Source organism: Phascolarctos cinereus, unplaced genomic scaffold, assembly GCF_003287225.1.
Source record: "Phascolarctos cinereus isolate Bilbo 61053 unplaced genomic scaffold, phaCin_HiC Scaffold_9;HRSCAF=440, whole genome shotgun sequence".
NCBI classification, from domain to species: Eukaryota; Metazoa; Chordata; class Mammalia; order Diprotodontia; family Phascolarctidae; genus Phascolarctos; species Phascolarctos cinereus.
The window spans coordinates 31,530,574-31,549,204 of record NW_027556402.1 but is presented as its reverse complement, the minus strand read 5'-3'; the positions used below and the strand labels follow the sequence as shown (position 1 = coordinate 31,549,204).

The window sequence follows — 18,631 nt, the reverse complement described above, 5'->3', positions numbered from 1 at the left end:
ACATAGAAATATTAAGATTTCCATTCTATCAAATCAGTTTTTCCATCTTTCTTTATCTTTGCTATTGGTTCAGTACTTTTCTGACTGTAGCTCCTGTCCTCTCTTCATTTCGTGGTACAGCAACTATGGATATGGTGAAATTTATTGTTTTACCTCTCTTTTCATCTTCCTTTCATGTGATGCAAGAATGTAAGCTTCTTAAAGGCAGGAATGTCTTTCTTTCTGCTTGTATTTTTATTCCCAGAGCTTAGCACAGTGCCTACCAGATAGCTTAACAAATACTTGTTGACATATTCATATAAAATGCTGTAGCAATAACTGATTTGAAATTCTAGCAGCAAATTACTCCCTTCTCCCTAAGGCTAGAGTAGTAGCTAGTAATAAAGAATAACATAGAAGGGTCAGTTGTCTAAATTACTTTCTTCTTCTATATATCTATGGAGGATGTCTGATTTACCCTTTCAGGTGGAAGCTTATCTTTTCATCTTTATTTATATTAATGGCATTATTAATATATCCATTATGTTGTTTTCATGATTAAAAGTTTTGCTTCACAGGCTGGAATGGGAGGGGGAAGAAAAAGAATGCAGTTTCCTTAAATGCAGAACTGCTAAATTAGCCATTTCAGTTTATTCAGTCCTGAAGGTGGAAGAAATGTAAAAGTTATTATAATTCAATGCTAAGAAGAACATCTCTTTTTAATGTGGAATTGACGACTGTTGTCAAAAAGTAACTGCAATACTTAGTATTCTACTGCTTATCATTTTAATCTACCCCATGACTAATCACAGTGGTAGATGAATTAATAACAAAACCAAGGATCCTGAATAACACAATTATCATTTATTTTTCTGGTAAATCTAGTTTGGAATTATTTGCTGTGCTTCATATGATATCGATAAATATTGTGAGTTCTTAGTACTATCAGTCTTCATTACAATCCTCTCCATAACCACCACCAGAGAAGCAGAAAATATTTTTTTAAATAGCTCTAATTTTAACAAGGTGAATCCACAGAGGAAGAAGGCATAGAGTCCTACCTTGGACCAGAGGAAATCTGAGTTCTGTACTCCTTTTTCCCTAACATATCCCAGACTAAATAAGTATCTAAACACTGAAGTCAACCCCCAAACCCAACATTAGGCAGTAAATAAAATGTTCAATTGTCATATCATTCAGTGAAAGAAAAGCTGTTCGGGGGGGGGGGAAATGCTCCTTCAATAGGTTAACTAAATGTGACCTATGGACAAAGTTGAGTTTTGGGTGCAACTTCATTCTCTTCCCCCACTGTAATGGAAAGAACAACTGTTTCTCATCACATCCCCCAATCCTCTTCAATACCTGGGCAGTTACGCCTTTTCTTTGCTGGATAAATTACAAATAGTTGAAAGTAAGATCATTTCTGTGATAGTCTACCTCTCCATACAATGAGATCCCTCCAAAACAGCGAGTGAATTTTGATATGTGATGGTTAAATAATTACAAAGTAATTTTTAAAGTCAACATTATTATGATCTAGAAGATCATACAAGCCCTTCACAAGATCTTTAGTATATGGACTTGGTATGGTGACCACTTTTTAACTTAGCATTTCCCTTCCAGATCCGGACAGCTCTGCAGCTTGAAACGCATTGAGGAAATCCATTATGTTCGGGTTGTGACCTAAAGAGTCTGTAAGCTGACTAGAAAAAACAACAACAACAACAACCATTTTAACCACCACCCCAAATGCTACATGTAATAAATAAATACTTGTACATAAATGCCATTTCATATTCAATAATGTAAAGGGGAAAACATCACAAGCATCAATATGTTCTCCCTAAACCTCTATTTTCAATCAGTGGAACACCAGGATGTCATAAAAACATCAATTCTGAAAGGCTGATTTAACTCATTGTGGTCTCAGATGTCAAAACCACCAAGATTTATGAAAATGAGAGGTAAAATAATAAGAAATGCATATCAGCATAATTGTTACTATTTCAGGAGTTTACCCTCCAAAATAGCACAAGGTCTTCATTCAACAACAGTAATATAAAGAACAAGAAATTCCATGCTGGATCAGATCTATGTTCTATCCAGCTATAAAGTTAGTGACTTTAATGAGCAGATCATGATATAATTTACAAAGAGAATAGTTACCTGCCAGTATGCATATATGCACATATACATATAGGAATATATGCACATGGATATACATATATGTATAGCTAAGTATATGTATATATATATATATATATATATATATATATATATATATATGTATATGTTTGTGCATGTGTGTGTGGAGAGAAAGAGAGAGAGAGAGAGAGAGAGAGAGAGAGAGAGAGAGAGAGAGAGAGAGAGAGAAACAGAGCATAGAGAGGTACATGCAATGAATGTCATATCATCCCACAATATTGCTATAGTATACTCAGATTTAGTTATGCACAGAATGTCAAAGGGCTCCCATAATATAGATATAGGTGAACAAAGGCAATAATGTATAGGAGAGATTTTTCATCAGTATTTGAATGTGAATATATATATATATATATATATATATATGCATCCAAATGTGTATACTTAGACAGATACACAAATGTGCATTTTGTATACATAGCTATAAATACATAGCTATACATATACATGAGAGGCAATGTAATGTAATGGATATAGATCTGGCCTCAGAGCCAAAAAGACCTGAATTCAAATCCTGATTCTGACAAATACTGTCTTTGTGAACTTAGACAAGACACTTAATTTCTCGGTCCTCTAGATACATAAATGATAACTATAAGATGTAGCCAAGGAGTTGACCACAGGACAAAGGAGTTCCCTCACCTGGGTGCTCCCTAAACCAGTAAAACTACAGGTCCTATATGACACACAAATCCACACACATGCGCATAGGCACATACGTAAATGTCTGTGTGCACATGCACATACACGGTTGTATATATGTACAAACATACATATACACATACATGCATATCATATGTGGGACTTTTCCAATTAAAACCTAGACACTCAATCATAAGCAACAAATAGCTGTGGATTACTTTGTTTTTGTTTTTCCCCCAGTCCTTAAATTATGAGTGGTATGAAATCATTAATGCACTGAACACAACTCCCTCACACCCTCACCACCATAATGACTGTCATAAAAGTACTTCAAGAGTTTCTCCTGTTCCATTTGATCCAGCAATAGCACTTCTAGGGTTATATCCCAAAGAGATCATACAAACGGGAAAAGGACCCACATGTACAAAAATATTTATAGCAGCTCTTTTTGTGGTGGCAAAGAGTTGGAAATTGAGAGGATGCCCATCAGTTGGGAATGGCTGAACAAGTTGCGGTATATGAATGTAAAGGAATACTATTGTGCCATAAGAAATGATGAACAGGCAGACTTCAGAAAAACCTGGAAAGACTTGCATGATCTGATGCTGAGAGAAGTGAGCAGAATCAGGAGAACTTTGTACACAATAACAGCCATGTTGTGGGATGACTGATATTGATAAACTTAACCCTTCTCAGCCTCATGATGGAAAATGCTATCCACAAAGAAGAAAGAACTATGGAGTTTGAATGAAGATTGAAGCATACTATTTGCTATTTTTTTTCTTCTGTTGTGTTTTGTTTCCTCTTTCTGGTGGTTCCTCCTATTGGTTCTAATTCTTACTTACAACATCACTAATGTCAAAACATGTTTAATAAGAATGTATATGTATAGCCTATATCAGATTGCATGCTGTCTAGGGGAGGGAGGTAGTTAAGAAGAAGGAGAAAAATTTTAAACTCAAAAGCTTATAGAAGTGATTGTTGATAATTCAAAATAAATTAATTTTAAAAAAAGTTTCTCCTGTTAAGTGGTTAAATGAAGGTGTTGTTTGTCTTTCTAAACACAAAAGAAACATTTCCAGAGTCCTGACTTGTCAAGAACGCTAGTCACCCTTCTCTCCGTAGCGGGTCTGATCCTAAGCCGATTCCAGAAGTTAGTTTCACCGTGAATGTTTCTCACTTTAAACAAACACATACATAGAATACAGTATGAAATTAGAGACCCTTCAACTTACAGTCCCAGAGAATTAAGGCACACTCTTACATATTCCATTACATCTACTCCTATGACTTATCATGAGTACAACATTGGAAATTGAGGGGATGCCCATCAATTGAGGAATGGCTGAACAAGTTGTGTTATATGAATCATCTTAAAGTTAGACCAAGTTTAGTTGAATAAAAATAGTAATTAGTAATTGTGTAAGGAGGATACATTCTATCATTTCCCTACTTTATAGGTAACAGTAAAAATGGGGAATGTTCTTCACTTTTTCACAAATACTTTATTCAAAAGCAGTTCAAGGGCAGATGTAATAGATGCCTAACTCTTGAATGTGAAAGAATAAGTAAACAAGTGAATTGAAACAATTCACATTTGCATCTGAAATTTTACCATGCAACCACATAACTGCCTCTTCAAAATGTTTCATACAAACTCTCCTTGAAGTGGCTTTCACTTTAGAAATTTGTGGCTTTCTTTATTTTCTCTGGTGACAAAAATATGAACATTAATTTTAAAAGACATTGAAGTCTTTAAAATAAGGGGAAACTAGTCCAATATCAAGACATGTCATTTTAGTTTTCAATATTTTTGACTCAGAGAAGTCATAGATGGTTTACAATGACCTCTCTTGGCAGCTTTTTGCTTTTTTTTTTATCAGTTCAGAATTTGTACTTTACCATTTCCACTTGTTGTATTATTCTTGAATGCAACAATAAATCACATGATGATAAATACATTGATAAGTAAAACCTCATTTCTTAACTGGGGCAATCACAAACTGTGTGACCTTGAATGTTATTTTACCTCCCTTTGTCTCTGTTCTCTCTCTGTAAAAAGGGAACTATAGCATCTGCCCTTGAGTTTGTACTTGATTCTCCTTTCTGTGGAAGGCCATGGAAAATTCAACATGAAGAGATTTCTAAAAAGCTTGATATTGTAAGCACGTGGCTACTTTAGAAACATATGCCCATGTACTTTCTCTACTCCTCCTCCAAATCAGGGGAGTGAGTTACCTGAAGAGACATAAAAGCACCAAAGATTTTCAGAAAATACTACATGAATGCACAATGTTATTAACTTTCAAATGTAATAGGACCTTTTTAAAATGTCAGCAAATATATAAGTAACAAATACAATGTTCCTTAAATACACTAAAAACAGAAAATCTTACATTTGTATGGTGTGTTTCAAAATTCTATCAAATCTTGTTTGGCCCTCCCAACGGTTCTGTGGAGGAGATAGGATATTTGTTATTATCTCTGCTTCCCAGAGGGAGAATCTGAGGTCTAAAGAAATATTAAGTGTGTTGTCAGAGACTCCACATCTCGATCTAGTGGCTTTACCAATGTATCACCATGTCTTCACTGCTATGATGTTCTTTTGGAAATAATTGCTTTCAATTTTGGTAATGAGAAATGAAAAATAAAATAAAATTTAAAAAAATAGAGAGATGTATGTGATATGTTGTAACTGTTGACATTTAATCTTCTAGAAATTTACTCGTTTGATTTGACTTTGAAGTCAGTTGTCAGACTTAGATTTATTCTATAGTATTCTCTTTATCATGCCTCAATACTTCTATCAAATATCACTGAACAATAAAGAAGCTAAAAGAAAGCTTTATACTAAAGCCATGGTTTCCTTCAAAGCAGTTTCAAGAATTTTGTCATTATTTTAACATCATTTGAATAAGCAGAAAATACTTTCATTTTACATACTTAAAGACTGAAATAGGAGTTAGTTAACTTCTTCACCTGATGGCCCATCTGAATTCAAAATCAAGAAACACTGTTCTCAAATTCCAGTACTTTAATATTCCAATGAACCTGTTATCTCATTGATGTGAATATTCACTCCCTTGATGTGTATGAGAACCTAGCGTATCCCAGTTCCTTCTTTGAAATCTGTGGCTCTTGCCTTCCTAAAATTTACTACAGGAGAGGGCAAAACATGCTGGAGGCCCTCATTGTGTTCTCTCGACATGTTCTCTCGATACCATTAGTGCATGTGAATAGTCACTTCTTAATCCCTCATACTTGCCACATGACCTCCTCATCTTTTTTTTATTATACATTTCTTTGATCACATTCTTATGCCATTTCTCCCACATACCTTCTTGTTTACACTGTGCTTAACATAACCATGTCCCCCATGTACATCTCCATTGCCCTATGGGTGATCCTCAATTTTAAATCCTTGGAGACCCATAACTTGTGAAAGACAACAGTCATCAAATTCACACATAACAAAAGCTTAGAGGGATTCTAATCTGCCAAATGATTAAATCAACTCAAACATCCATGTTAATCTACTGAAGGTTGGGTTAAAATGAAGAAGGTGACATTTAATAGGAAGAAATGTAAACTACTCTACAGCCAGGTAAGAAATTTGCATAAGTACAAGTCAAAGAAGAACATTAGTTTATATGAAAAAACACTGGTGAGCTATTTACAAATTTAATATCAGTATGATATAGATACTAAAAAAAAAAATAAATACAGTTTTGAAGTAGAAAGTAATGTCCAGATCAGGGGAGGTTATTATATACTCTACATTCATCAGACCACATTTTAAATACTGTGTTCAATTCTGGATACAGAATGAAAAAAATGGACAGCATGTCTAGAAGAGGATAATGTTGGTCATGAGGAGATCTATGTCATAAAAAGAATACTTAGAGGAGAATAAGATGCTTAGACTAGAGAAGATGTCAGGGTAACCTGATTGCCAACTTCAGATAGCCGCCAAATGGAAGACTAGGTAGAAATGGAAGAAGCAGATTTTTGTTCAGTTTGAGGAATAACTTCCTAAAAAGTAACATCATACACAAATTGAATTGGTTTGCTTCAAAAATAGGAAGCTCCCTATGTGATTAGCGGAATTGGAGGTTTAAGACAATTGGTTTGGGATGTGGTCCATAGGATTCCTATCTTGGGTAGAAGGATGGTTTTGGAAAACTAAACCCTGAAGCCCTCAGAGAGAAACTTTAAGATTACATGAGTCTCTGATCCTTTTGGCATCTTGTACTTGAGTAGAAGGAAGAAATAAATGTATGGTTATCCCTTCCACATCATGAGGGTTGGAGGTCCAGTGCCCCTGCAATATGGAAAAACCCGTGTAAAATTTTTTGGCCTTCCCTTTGTACCACAGAAGAAGTTTGTTTTTTTTTTCTTTTTTCTTTTATGGCATGTTTATAGTACCTTATTATAAAATCTTGGTATACTAATGGTATTAAAAAGTAAACCTATATTGATATTATACAGTACTATACATATATTTTGTGCATTTCTAAGTTTCTAAACTTTTTCTGTGTTGTCTTCTGGCTTTTATGTGTCATCTGTGCCTTCTGCAAAACTCCTCCAAAAACTCTATTTAATTTCTTATGCTGGCCCATGATATATTGAAACCATGATGGGGAAAGTCACTATATGGAAGGAATAACTGTATATTTAATTAAAATGTATAAGCTATTAAGAGAAGCAGCCTGGTTTAGTGGAGAGAAAATTAGCTTTGAAGCCAAAAAGAACTAGGTTCAAATCTCATCTCTGACACATACTGATTGTGTTACCCTGGCCAACTCATTTAATCTCTCAGTATTCTAGGCAAATCTTTAAGCCTGTTAGTAACAACAATAATAGTGAACATATGTATAGTATTTCAAGGTTTGCAGAGAACTACACAAATATTATTTCACTTTAACCTCACAAAAATTCTGGGAGGTAGGTGCTATTAGGAACAAAAACAAACAGGGGCAAAGTATAAAAGGGCTAGTCTGTACAATAGACTACTCATAATGACTAAGCTGCAAAACTTGGCCTAGAACAATTGGGTTATCATACAAAATCCTCCTACAGTAAACTTTCTGTTAGCTGTCAGGGTTGGGAAATAGATGGTTCCAGTTTACCAAATATTCTGATTAATAGAGTTGCCATATATATCAAATAATTATCAAATAGTTGAAAAATATACATTAAACACCAAAGGTTAATTGGTTATAATATGCTTTTTTAAATGGTTAGAAAGGCACTTTGAAATTTGGCGCTATTCCAGGTTACATCTGAATGAACAGCATCCATCTCTGTACTGCACATAGTGATATAGGAATAGGGCTATGTTAGAGCCAGCTCTTACTGGTTTGGGGAGAACCAATAAATTTTCAGTGTGAGTATTTGTGCCTCAGAAAACATCAAATGCTACAAATCATCTCTGTATTTGTTGTTTTTTGATTGCCTAGACCAGTGATGTCAAACTCAAATAGAAACAGATCCCTGTGGGCCTGTATATTGACTTAGAAAACCACAAATTAACAGTATCTATGTCATATTGTATTTTTATTTATTTTGTGAAACATTTCCCAAGTAGATTTTAATTCTGTTCCAATAGCACTCAGGAGTTTTGCTGGCCACATGCTGCCCCTCACTCCCCTTAAGAGTTTGATACCTTTGATCTAGAAAGTGAGGGAGAAAATGTTAGCAATGCAAATTAAACTCAAAAGTATGTCCAGTGCACAATTTTCCCCCAGAGAGACTCTTCTTAAACATCTACCAGCACACATCTGAGAAAGTACCACCTTCACACCACCAGACTAAATCTGTATGACCCTAAAAAATGTCGCTTAATATGAATTTGATCATTTTTCATAAATATTCAAATTTACACACACACACACACACACACACACACACACACTAATTGGTTTTACATAAAGTTTTATATTTTACAAAGCTGTTAAATCAGCACTATTTCCCTTGGGTCTTACACTGACTGTGCCAGGTAGATAGCGCAAATATTATCTCCATTTTACTGATGATAAAACTGAGACAGAGAGAGTTTTCATGGTTTGCTAGAGGCCACATAGCTAATGTTTGACAGGGATAAGTCCACTGACTACAAATCTATGTTGTTTCCATTATATCACAGTTGGCTGATGTTAACCAGTTTGTGCTATAGTTATCTCTTTCTGCTACAAGGTAATGGAATGGGGATGGGAATAGAAGGAGAAAAAAATCAAAGAGGCTGATTTTACCTATTATGCTGACAATTAAAAATAAAATCCTATTCCGTCAAACTGACAGTGATGGCCATCAGTTACTGCCTCTTCCTTCATTATCAAAAGAAGAATGTGAGATACAAGAACCACAAATTTAGACCTGGAAGGAAACTTAGTGGCTACTTAGTTCAACTCTGATACCAAAGCAGAGACCTAGAGAGATTAAGGTACTTGCCCAAAGTTATGCATACAATTAAATGACAGTCAGGCTTTGAACCAAGGTCTCTGGACTCCAAATCTATAATTTTTTTTTTTACTTTGTCAGCTTGTCTCACCTCCTACCTTGTTTCTTAGCTAAGAACCTATTTCAGGACATCATTTTAAGAATCTAGATTTGAAAACATGTCCTGGATTTAAAAGCCTGTCTGTGGAACGCCCCCAGTGGCAGCCCACACACCTTTAGGGATAGCAAGCAGAGTGGGATGGGAGCATGACAGACAAAGCCTTGGTCTCTGACCCTCCTCCCAAACAAAATCTTAATTACTAAAACCTAATTTTGGATATCAAACTCTGGGGTTTTTTAAATTATTTTTATATTCAATACAATCAGTAAATTTGTGTGAATTCAAGTGAAATGGGTAGCACAATCCAGGTTAAAATGTTAGATGAGCAAGATAAGACTATGTTCTTCTAAACTTTCAAACTGAAATCCTGCTCTACTACAATTCTGACCTAATGACTATTTGGAAAAGAGTGACACCTAACAAACATCAGGTGTCATTTTCAATTCTCTTCAATCAATGTCAAACCAAACTCAAAACCTATTGTATCAGGCCAGATCATCACTGGACATTACAACAAGAAGTCACATTCATTCTTTCAATCAATCATTACTCATTTTCTGACAGCAGCTGGGGGTGGGGGCAGAACTGTGGTAGGTAAGCACTATATGGAATGAGCACCTCCAATTTCTGTGTGAATGTGAGGTATAGAGAGCATTGCATTTTAGAGCTGGGATCAGGGATGCCCTACCCTTTTTCTATTTGTACTCCTAGTGCTTAACACAGTACTTGTCATATTTTTGTTCTACTGTCCCTGTGTTTCAGTTGCGTCCAACTCTTTGCCAGACTCATTTGGGCCTTTCTCGATAAAGATACTGAAGCGATTTGACATTTCCTTTTCCAGCTCATTTTACAGATGATGAAATTGGGGCAAACGGGTTTAAGTGACTTGCCCACAGTCACATAGCTAGTAAGTAGAGAGGCCAAATTTGAACTCATGAAGGTAAGTCTTCCTGACTCCAGGCCCAGAACTCTATCCACTTCACCATATATTTGACCTACTTGTCACGTAATAAGTGCTTTAAAAAATACTTTTTTATTCCTTCCTTCCTTCATTCATCTGGTATAGCCTGATCACTTTCAAGGTCAGGAAACTGAGTCCCAGGAAGGTTAAGAGAAGTGTTCACATTTAGAAAGCTCATCATTGGCAAAGCCACTGTTAGGCACTAGGTATCTTAAGTCTTAGTATGGTATTATTTTCATTACATAATGTACAATAAACAGTTAGATAACAGTATAAAAAAAGTTTGTGTGTCAGTACATTTTAAGGTCCTTGAAGCAAGTAACATCTTTCATCTCTGAATACTTGCACCTATGGTACAGACAGATAGTGCCATTAGGAGTTAAGAAAAGGGAGAGATCTCTGGCCTAACATGGAAGACTTCATGAAGGAGGCAGAGTTAAAGGAAATGAAATCTAATTGTCTGGAATACAACTTCTCCTTACCTTCCAGTCTGGCAAGATAATAATAGTGTTGCATTCTGTGTGTTGAGTTATAACAATCACTTCATTTCCAGCTCATTCTACTCTATTCTATCTCTCTGCTAGCTGCTTTGCCCACCTAATGATGATACTGCCCTAATGCTCCTTAGTCCAGATCATCTTATCTTGAGATGCCCCAGTCACAGTGCTCACTTCACTTTCAGCCTATTCTTTGTTCTTCCTCACCATCAGCTGCCTTGCCTATTTGGCAACTTTCTTCCCTTCAGTCCCTTCTGCTTAAAAGGTTCTTTAAGTTTATTTCTTCCCTTACTATTAAGTAAGCTCCTAGACAAGGGAACTGTCTTGTTTTTTGTATCCTCAGCTTTAGCAGAGTCTAGTCCATAGGAAATGTTCTGTCAATGAATTGATCAAAAGTATCAATTTTCAGTTACTTTTTTAGGATGCCTTATACTAGTGATAAATCTGATTAAAACTTAAGACTGTTTCTTTTCTATGAGATTTGGGCAGAAATAAAGCTTTGCCCTACAAATTATTTGTTTCTATATGGAGAAAGAAAAACAAAATAAATAATAAAGTAGTGTCTCAAAAATACAAAATAATTAATTATACATTCTAAATATATTTACAAAGAGGCAGGTGTAATGGCTCCTAGAAAAAGGAACTTGCCCTTGGGAACAGGCATTTTGGTCCCAGTCTACTTTTGATTTATGTAACCTGGGTAATTTAGCTTTCCACCTCCATTTCCTTAACTATATTAAGAAATAGGACAAGGCAGGAATGGTGTGACTATGGAGGGGTTTCTCATAAAGAATAACTAAACCACTATTAAATACTACAGAAACTTTTGTGTATGCATTTTATTGCCCAGGATGATTCCACTGATGTTAGCCCCATGTTTATTTGATTAGCTAAACAAATGAAGATGTAAAATAATATTTTCATGGAACTTTCAAAAGTTCAATTTAACCAGACTCACCCAAAAAGTGACTGCCTTTTTTTTCCCCATTGAGGTCACTTCAAAATATATTTTATTTTATTTGGCTTTATAATTAGCTTCCACTGGCAATTTTATACCTAACTGGCTTATTGTAGATAAGAAAAGGTAGACACAGTATTAAAATTAGTAATATGTATTCAAATAGCAATAAAAGGCCCAAATGTGATACTTATAAATGCAAAGTATATTATAATTTAACCTCATTCTCACTAACTGGTAATAAAATCATATCCTAGCAAAGTTTTTTTTAAAAGCCGTGTGTGTGTGTGTGTGTGTGTGTGTGTGTGTGTGTGTGTGTGTGTGTGTATTCATTTTCCTTCTCATACTCTCTACAAATCCTACCCTTCCTTCTTGGTTCAACTCTAAGTCCACCTCTTCCATGGAGACTTCACAGCCCAGAAACCTCTCCCTTTTCTGAACTCCTAATAGTACTATCTGTCTCTACCATTTGTGCCAGGTTTTCAGAAATTAAAGATGTCACTACTTCAAGGACCTTATAATGTACTAGCATACAAACTTAAAATAGTTATCTAACTTTTTACTGTAATGTAATGTGTGTGTGTATGTGTGTGTGTGTATATATAGGAAAGACATAGGGATTACAATCAAGATATAGTAAAACCTTACTAATATGAAGGAATTGGGGTGGGGGGGACACTAACCTGAATTAGTAAAAAGTTAAAATTATAAAATGTTTTAAAAACAAATCCCGCGAATTAACTTCTAGTATTTCTGAATGGGTGGTCCACATAATGACTAGATAAGACTTATCTGCAATTATCAACCTTCAAGGAAATGTGAATAAGTGTGCTTAGGATCTTATAACAGTTTGTTCCCAAGTATGCTAAACCTTTATCTCAGTAATCTAATTTACAGGATTAATTTCATTAAAAAAATCATTCTTAGATTGTACAAAGGATAGAATTTATTGAATTATTACAAATCTGAATGATTAGTAGTAGTAGTAGTAGTAGTAGTAGTAGTAGTAGTAGTAGTAGTAGTAGTAGTAGTAACACTAAAATGCACAGGACACGTTCAAGTAGTTTTGACCAAAAAAGTAATAAAAGAAAATTATTCCAATTAATCTCCTCTCACCTACTAAAATAAATAGTATTACACATTCAATTTCAACTAATTGTAAATAGTATAACCGGTGATAGATTCTATCGTCTTGGTCATTTTTTAAAATAGCCACAATATAACTGGTTTAGCTACAAAATCCACAGCATCTTACATAAATGGTTTACTTGGAAACTGTTGCCTGATAATTGTTTCCTGATCAATTAATTTATACTGAGTGTTGCAAAAGTCTTAGTGCAGTTGTAAGACTTGCTTTAAGAGTAACTTCAAGTTGCACTAAGATTTTTGAGACACTGGGTTAATGTGTATCTTATCTCTGCAACTTTTACATATCAGATGGAAAAGAATGTATCTTTTGTTGTTCTGCGTGCCCCTTTGCAAAGGTTGATGCTTACACAGTATTTTAAAGGACTCCACAAAACCCTGTCAAATAAACTATCTTCCTCACCAGCCTGTTGAAATACCAGGAACTGCCACTATTAGAATTAGTACTTTGGATTAAAGCTTTGTCTCAGAAGGTCCCTGTTAAAATGCACATATGACACCTGGGAAGATTAAAGCATCAACACCTATTAGCACCAATTAGATTATTTAATTAGCTAGCTGTCATTTGGCAAAAATCAGGGTCTAGAGGTCCTGTTACGTAGGCTAAGGTTTTAATTAGCGGAAAATAATCAAGAAAGAATTAGGAGTTAGGCCGGGCACTATGGAGGCACCACTTTGATGGGTTGTGGGCAACCAGGGTGGCTCCTTCGTGCTCTGACTTCCTTTACAATCTTACCCCTCCTTTCCCTTTAGGTCTGATAATGCGTTTCTTGTAATAAATTCACGACAAGAAAAATCCAAACTATATTTCTAAACTCCAAAATTCAAATATGATAAATATCTATATATCAAGATTTCCTCCCTCAAAGTATCAAGGAATATAATTTCCAAAATGTTTTATACAAAAGAAAAATAAATAAAAATTAGGTACTGGAATTTTTTCACTTCCATTTGTATCATCTTTCTAAACTGTCTTAAAAAACTGTTTAACTCTCCACTGTCATCATCATTCCCACTCACTTATAAGGCTTAGAAAGAAAATCAATTCTCTGGACCCACAATAACCTATGCAACACACCTCAAGGAAAGAAAACACTGCATTGTGAATTGCTAACCTCCCTCTCCAGAGGCATAACATCTTATTACTGCAAACAAAATCACAATTAAGCCCTCTTAAGTTTCTGAATAACACTTTAAAAATATAAAGCCAGTTTAGTTTGAAGAAAATAAAATAAAGTGGGTAGATACACCCTAGGCCTGACAAAATGCCCACATGTTAATCTCCCAGACCAATACCGAAATGCTGCTAAATATTGAGTAAAACATTTGTTGAAGGGGAGAGAAATCTACCCTATAATATTATCATTATGAAGAATTCCAGTGTATGAACAACTAACTCATCTAAATTATCTGTTCACTGAGATGTTTATAGAGTTGTCTGGATATGGTGAGAGAATAATATGGGGGCAAACAGGTGGGTTTGGCCTTGAACCTTCATCCCCCAGACTCTAGAATTAGTTTTCTCTCTCTCTCTCTCTCTCTCTCTCTCTCTCTCTCTCTCTCTCTCTCTCTCTCTCTCTCTCTCTGTCTCTCTCTCTCTCTCTCTGTCTCTCTGTCTCTCTCTCTCTCTCTCTCTCTCTCTCTCTCTCTCCCTCTCTTCCTCTCTCCCCCACCTGTCTCCCTATCCCTCTCCCTCCGTTCCTCCCTCCTTCCTTCTCCTTCTAGCTGGTTAAACATGCATAATAAATCTTTAAATTCCTTATCAAATGATTGATAATCATGACCTAATGAATAAATACATCTATGACCACCAAGGATAGGTTTTAACCATATCCTACAGTAAAGCCAAAGTTTGATGAACATTCAGTGCATTTTCACAAATACAATACCATCTTTTGGGAATTTTTTCCCCATTAAGTATATGGCTTTGTCCTAGGAGAAATAATATCTCATAAAATTTGATGGCCTTTGTATATATTTAACCAAAAGTGAAATATGTTTACAGGAATGTTAAAAATCATATCCATGAATTTTGTTAAGCAATTTTGGGGAAAAAATCTAAATACTTGCAATTTCTTTTAAGTCAAGAATAGCATATCTTCAGGAGTATACCTACCAAAAAGCATAACTATGCCAAACTACAGTAACTTTTTGCAATGATCTAAAAAAAAAGTCCAGATAAATCAAATACGAAATCAGTTCTCCTAATATGGGCACACATGGTTTTTAAGCTGTATGTAAACAACAACAACAAAAAAAACAAATTTTCAGAACTAGGAATGGGGACATGCATTTAAAACAACAACAACAACAACAAAAGATACTTGTGTTACAGGACAAGGCAACTTATTAGTCAAAGAATGACTAAGATGTCACATCATATGACAATTACAAGCGATAATTACTGTCACATATAAGTGACATCAAATTATCTTTATGTTGTAAAGTAAAAACAAAAAAACATACACATCAAAAGGTATATATTGAATCTGGGCAATTTGTATGAAAATAGAAAGTGTAATTTATAGATGAATTTTTAAGATTGAGTTATCAATAGTATAGTGACATTAATTCTGACTTCGAAAGATGTTTAGCCACATGTAAAAAATAGAAGTAAACTCAAAGTTTATATATTAGAGAGCTTTCTTAACCTGTGATACTCTTGTTAAAGAATAAAGTTTTTTTTAATCCTGTATGTCACTGTGATATAACAAATAGCTTATACAACATATAGCTAACTGATATAACATAGCTACATGAAACAACGTACAGCTCTCCTCCAAAATCTTCTTTGCTAGTGTTTCCCTGAGAGCCAAAGCCTGCAGAGAGAACATAAAACTGCTCTTACCTATATTCATATTTGAAGTTACTTGCAGAATTTTTCTGTACTTTAAAAGCTCTATAAATAAACAGCCACAAAAATTCCAATAAGACAACTTTTTTCTTAAAGAAAAGGCACGACATATTTTTTTTTCATAAATGGATCATTTTGCAATGGTGAGGGCAAAACTAGTTTGAGAATTTCCATCTTCTTGTATGCACACAGTCTTTTTTTTTCTTTTTCCCAGGCTGGGTAAACTTCACTTTCAAGACTCCCAAATCATCAATAAAAAGAAATGATTATGGGACACATGACTTTATTGCAGGGCTCCGTATTTGGCGCCCAGTGTGTATTGGATAGATAACCTTTCAGCTTAAAATGAAAACAAAAACAGAACAACACCTCAATCCCAAACACTCAAGTCAACAACCTAGCTAATTCTGGAGTATTTCAAAGGCCTGTTTCCGCAGTACCCCGAGGCCCAAGGAGGCTAGATCCTGATTCTCAGCTGGCAGGGTGATGGGGAAGGGGGGCGGGGTTGTCACTCTCTTCGAATGAATTTGCTGAATGCCTTATCCTTCCAAGGATTCCCAGGACGGTTCCTTCCTCCCCTACTCTCTTTCCTCCTGTCCCCACCCCCATCCACACAGTGGGCAAGCCGAGGATTGTAGATTCCCCCAATGAGAAAGCAGGCTTCGAATTGTCATTGCCTCTCCTCGCTTCCCCCTTGTACCCTAGCAGCAAACCTGAGAGCAACAATCATAAATCTATAATGTGTGTGTGTGTGTGTGAAAGAGAGAGAGAGAGAGAGAGAGAGAGAGAGAGAGAGAGAGAGAGAGAGAGAGAGAGAGAGAGAGAGAGAGAGAGAGAGAGAGAACACCCCATTAGATTCGATGAAAGGTAGCAGAGGTGGGGGTGCGGTAGGTAGGGTAGCCCCGGCTGTCAGACTGGAGATTTCCACGTATGCCGAGGGAAGCTCTTCAGCAAGCACAGATTGTTGGTTGTGTGGGATGGGTGGGATTTTTTTTAGAATGAGGGTGATTGCGATATTTTGGGGGAGGTGGCCCTGGGCCCGGCAGATGGAAGCAGCGGGAGGTACAGGACCTCGGGGCTTTCCTTGCTGCTCCCAGCAAAAGGCAGCTCCTAACCCCCTCCTCCCCGCTGGCTCTTCCTCAGCCACCAGCCTGCAGCCTCCGCCTCCACTCCAGCGACTAAGGAAGCCGGGGCTCTCCCCCACTCTCTCTCGCTCTCCCTCTCCCTCTCCCTCTCCCTCTCGCGAGTCCTGTGCAGTCACTTCAAGGGGGTGGGAGGAACTGGGTGGTGGGAGGGGAGGGGAGGCGAGGGGGGCGTCAGGGAATTGCTGCAATGTAGCGCGCTGAGAAAATACTTCCAGAGAAAGACAGTGGAAAGCCACGAGCAAATAAAAATGTCATATTAATTTTTTAAAAGCCATAAATCACCCCCCCTCCCGCTGCAAAAAAGAAAATGCATAAACCCGATCCCAAGGCAAGGCTGCGCTACAACCACCCACTTCCTATTTCTGTCACAGCAGCTACACCCTGCCAGCCACCAACCAACCCCCCACTACCCCCCCGGCCCCTAGCCTGCCGCCCACACCAGCCTCCGCCTCCGCCTCCGCCTCCCCACGTCCCATCCATTTAACAACTGACGCCCCAGTAAATAAAAATACCCAAAGCTGGGAGGGGGGAACCATGGGAGGGAGGTATCAGGAGGAGGGGGCTGGGGAGGTGGGACGGTTGTAGGATATCCTAGAAGGACGGCGGCTGGGGGGGGGGGGGAAGAAGGAAAGGGAAAACGGGAGGGGGGAGGTGGAGAGAAGGAAACCCACACCGGGCTGCCTGCTGCGGTACACTGGGGCGTCCGTGCCGGGCCAGCTTACCTTTAACCACCCTGTCCGTCGTCGATAACTTCGGATCAATTGCCTTGTGTTCGGACATTTCCAGCAGCTGGAGGAGAGCTACGCGCTGCTAGTCCGATTGCACGCACGCACACACACACACACACACACACACAACACACACACACTCACACACACACAAGCGCACACACACTCGCTCGCGCTCTCTTACACACACACTCACATACACGCACTTACATACACACTCACACACACACACTCACACACACACACACACACACACACACACACACACACAACACGCTCTCTAGAAGACACGACGCTACCGCTGCCGCCGCCGCTGCCGCCGCTGCTGCAAACCACTAGGCTGTAGCTCTCGGTTCTGGGCTGGCTTTAAAGTTACTGCCTTCTCGCCTGCGTTCCTCCTCCTCCTCCTCCTCCTCTCCTGCTCCTTCACTCCTCCTCCTCCTCCTCCTCCTCCTCCTCCTCCTCCTCCTCCACCCCCTCTCTGGGATGTTTGAGGATTTTTTTTTGGTTGCTTTTTAAAAATATATTATTTATTTATTTTCAAAGCACTCCTTTCTGTTCTTTTATTCTTCGAGAAAGGGGATGGGGAGGAAAGCTACACACATACAAACATACACACAAACACCCACCCAGCGCAGAAGACTGGGTGCCAGTGTAAGGAAATACCCACATACACACAGACACACACAGACACACACACGCGCGCACACACACGCACACAAGATTTTTTTTTTAATCACATGGAGGGAGAAGAGGGAGGAGAAAACACAGTCAGAAATGTCAAAGCCAGAACAGCCCGGGTTTCCCAAGGCGAAGTGGTGGCGGGGATTGCTGCTGCTGCTGCTGCTGCTGCTGCTGCTGCTGCTGCTGCTGCTGCTGCTGCTGCTGCTGCTGCTGCTGCTGCTTCTCCTGCTGCTGCTATTTCTTCACTGCAACTCTGAGCTGTTGCTGCTGTTT

At 37.5% G+C, this 18,631-nt stretch overlaps 1 protein-coding gene across 3 annotated transcripts in view; it reads right to left on the bottom strand.

The window, feature by feature from the left end:
- PPP3CA (protein phosphatase 3 catalytic subunit alpha) overlaps nucleotides 1-18,074 on the bottom strand; it is a 386,217-nt gene extending 368,143 nt beyond the window's left edge. For 2 of the 3 annotated variants that reach the window (XM_020988294.2, XM_078148622.1), the window contains exon 1: nucleotides 17,669-18,074. In XM_020988294.2, coding sequence (XP_020843953.1) covers nucleotides 17,669-17,726 — 58 coding nt within the window. In that variant the 5' untranslated portion in view covers nucleotides 17,727-18,074. Of the gene's footprint in view, nucleotides 1-5,222; nucleotides 5,279-17,668 lie in introns of all 3 variants that reach the window. The other variant, XM_078148623.1, reaches the window with a different exon arrangement.
- Nucleotides 18,075-18,631: the final 557 nt, after the last annotated feature.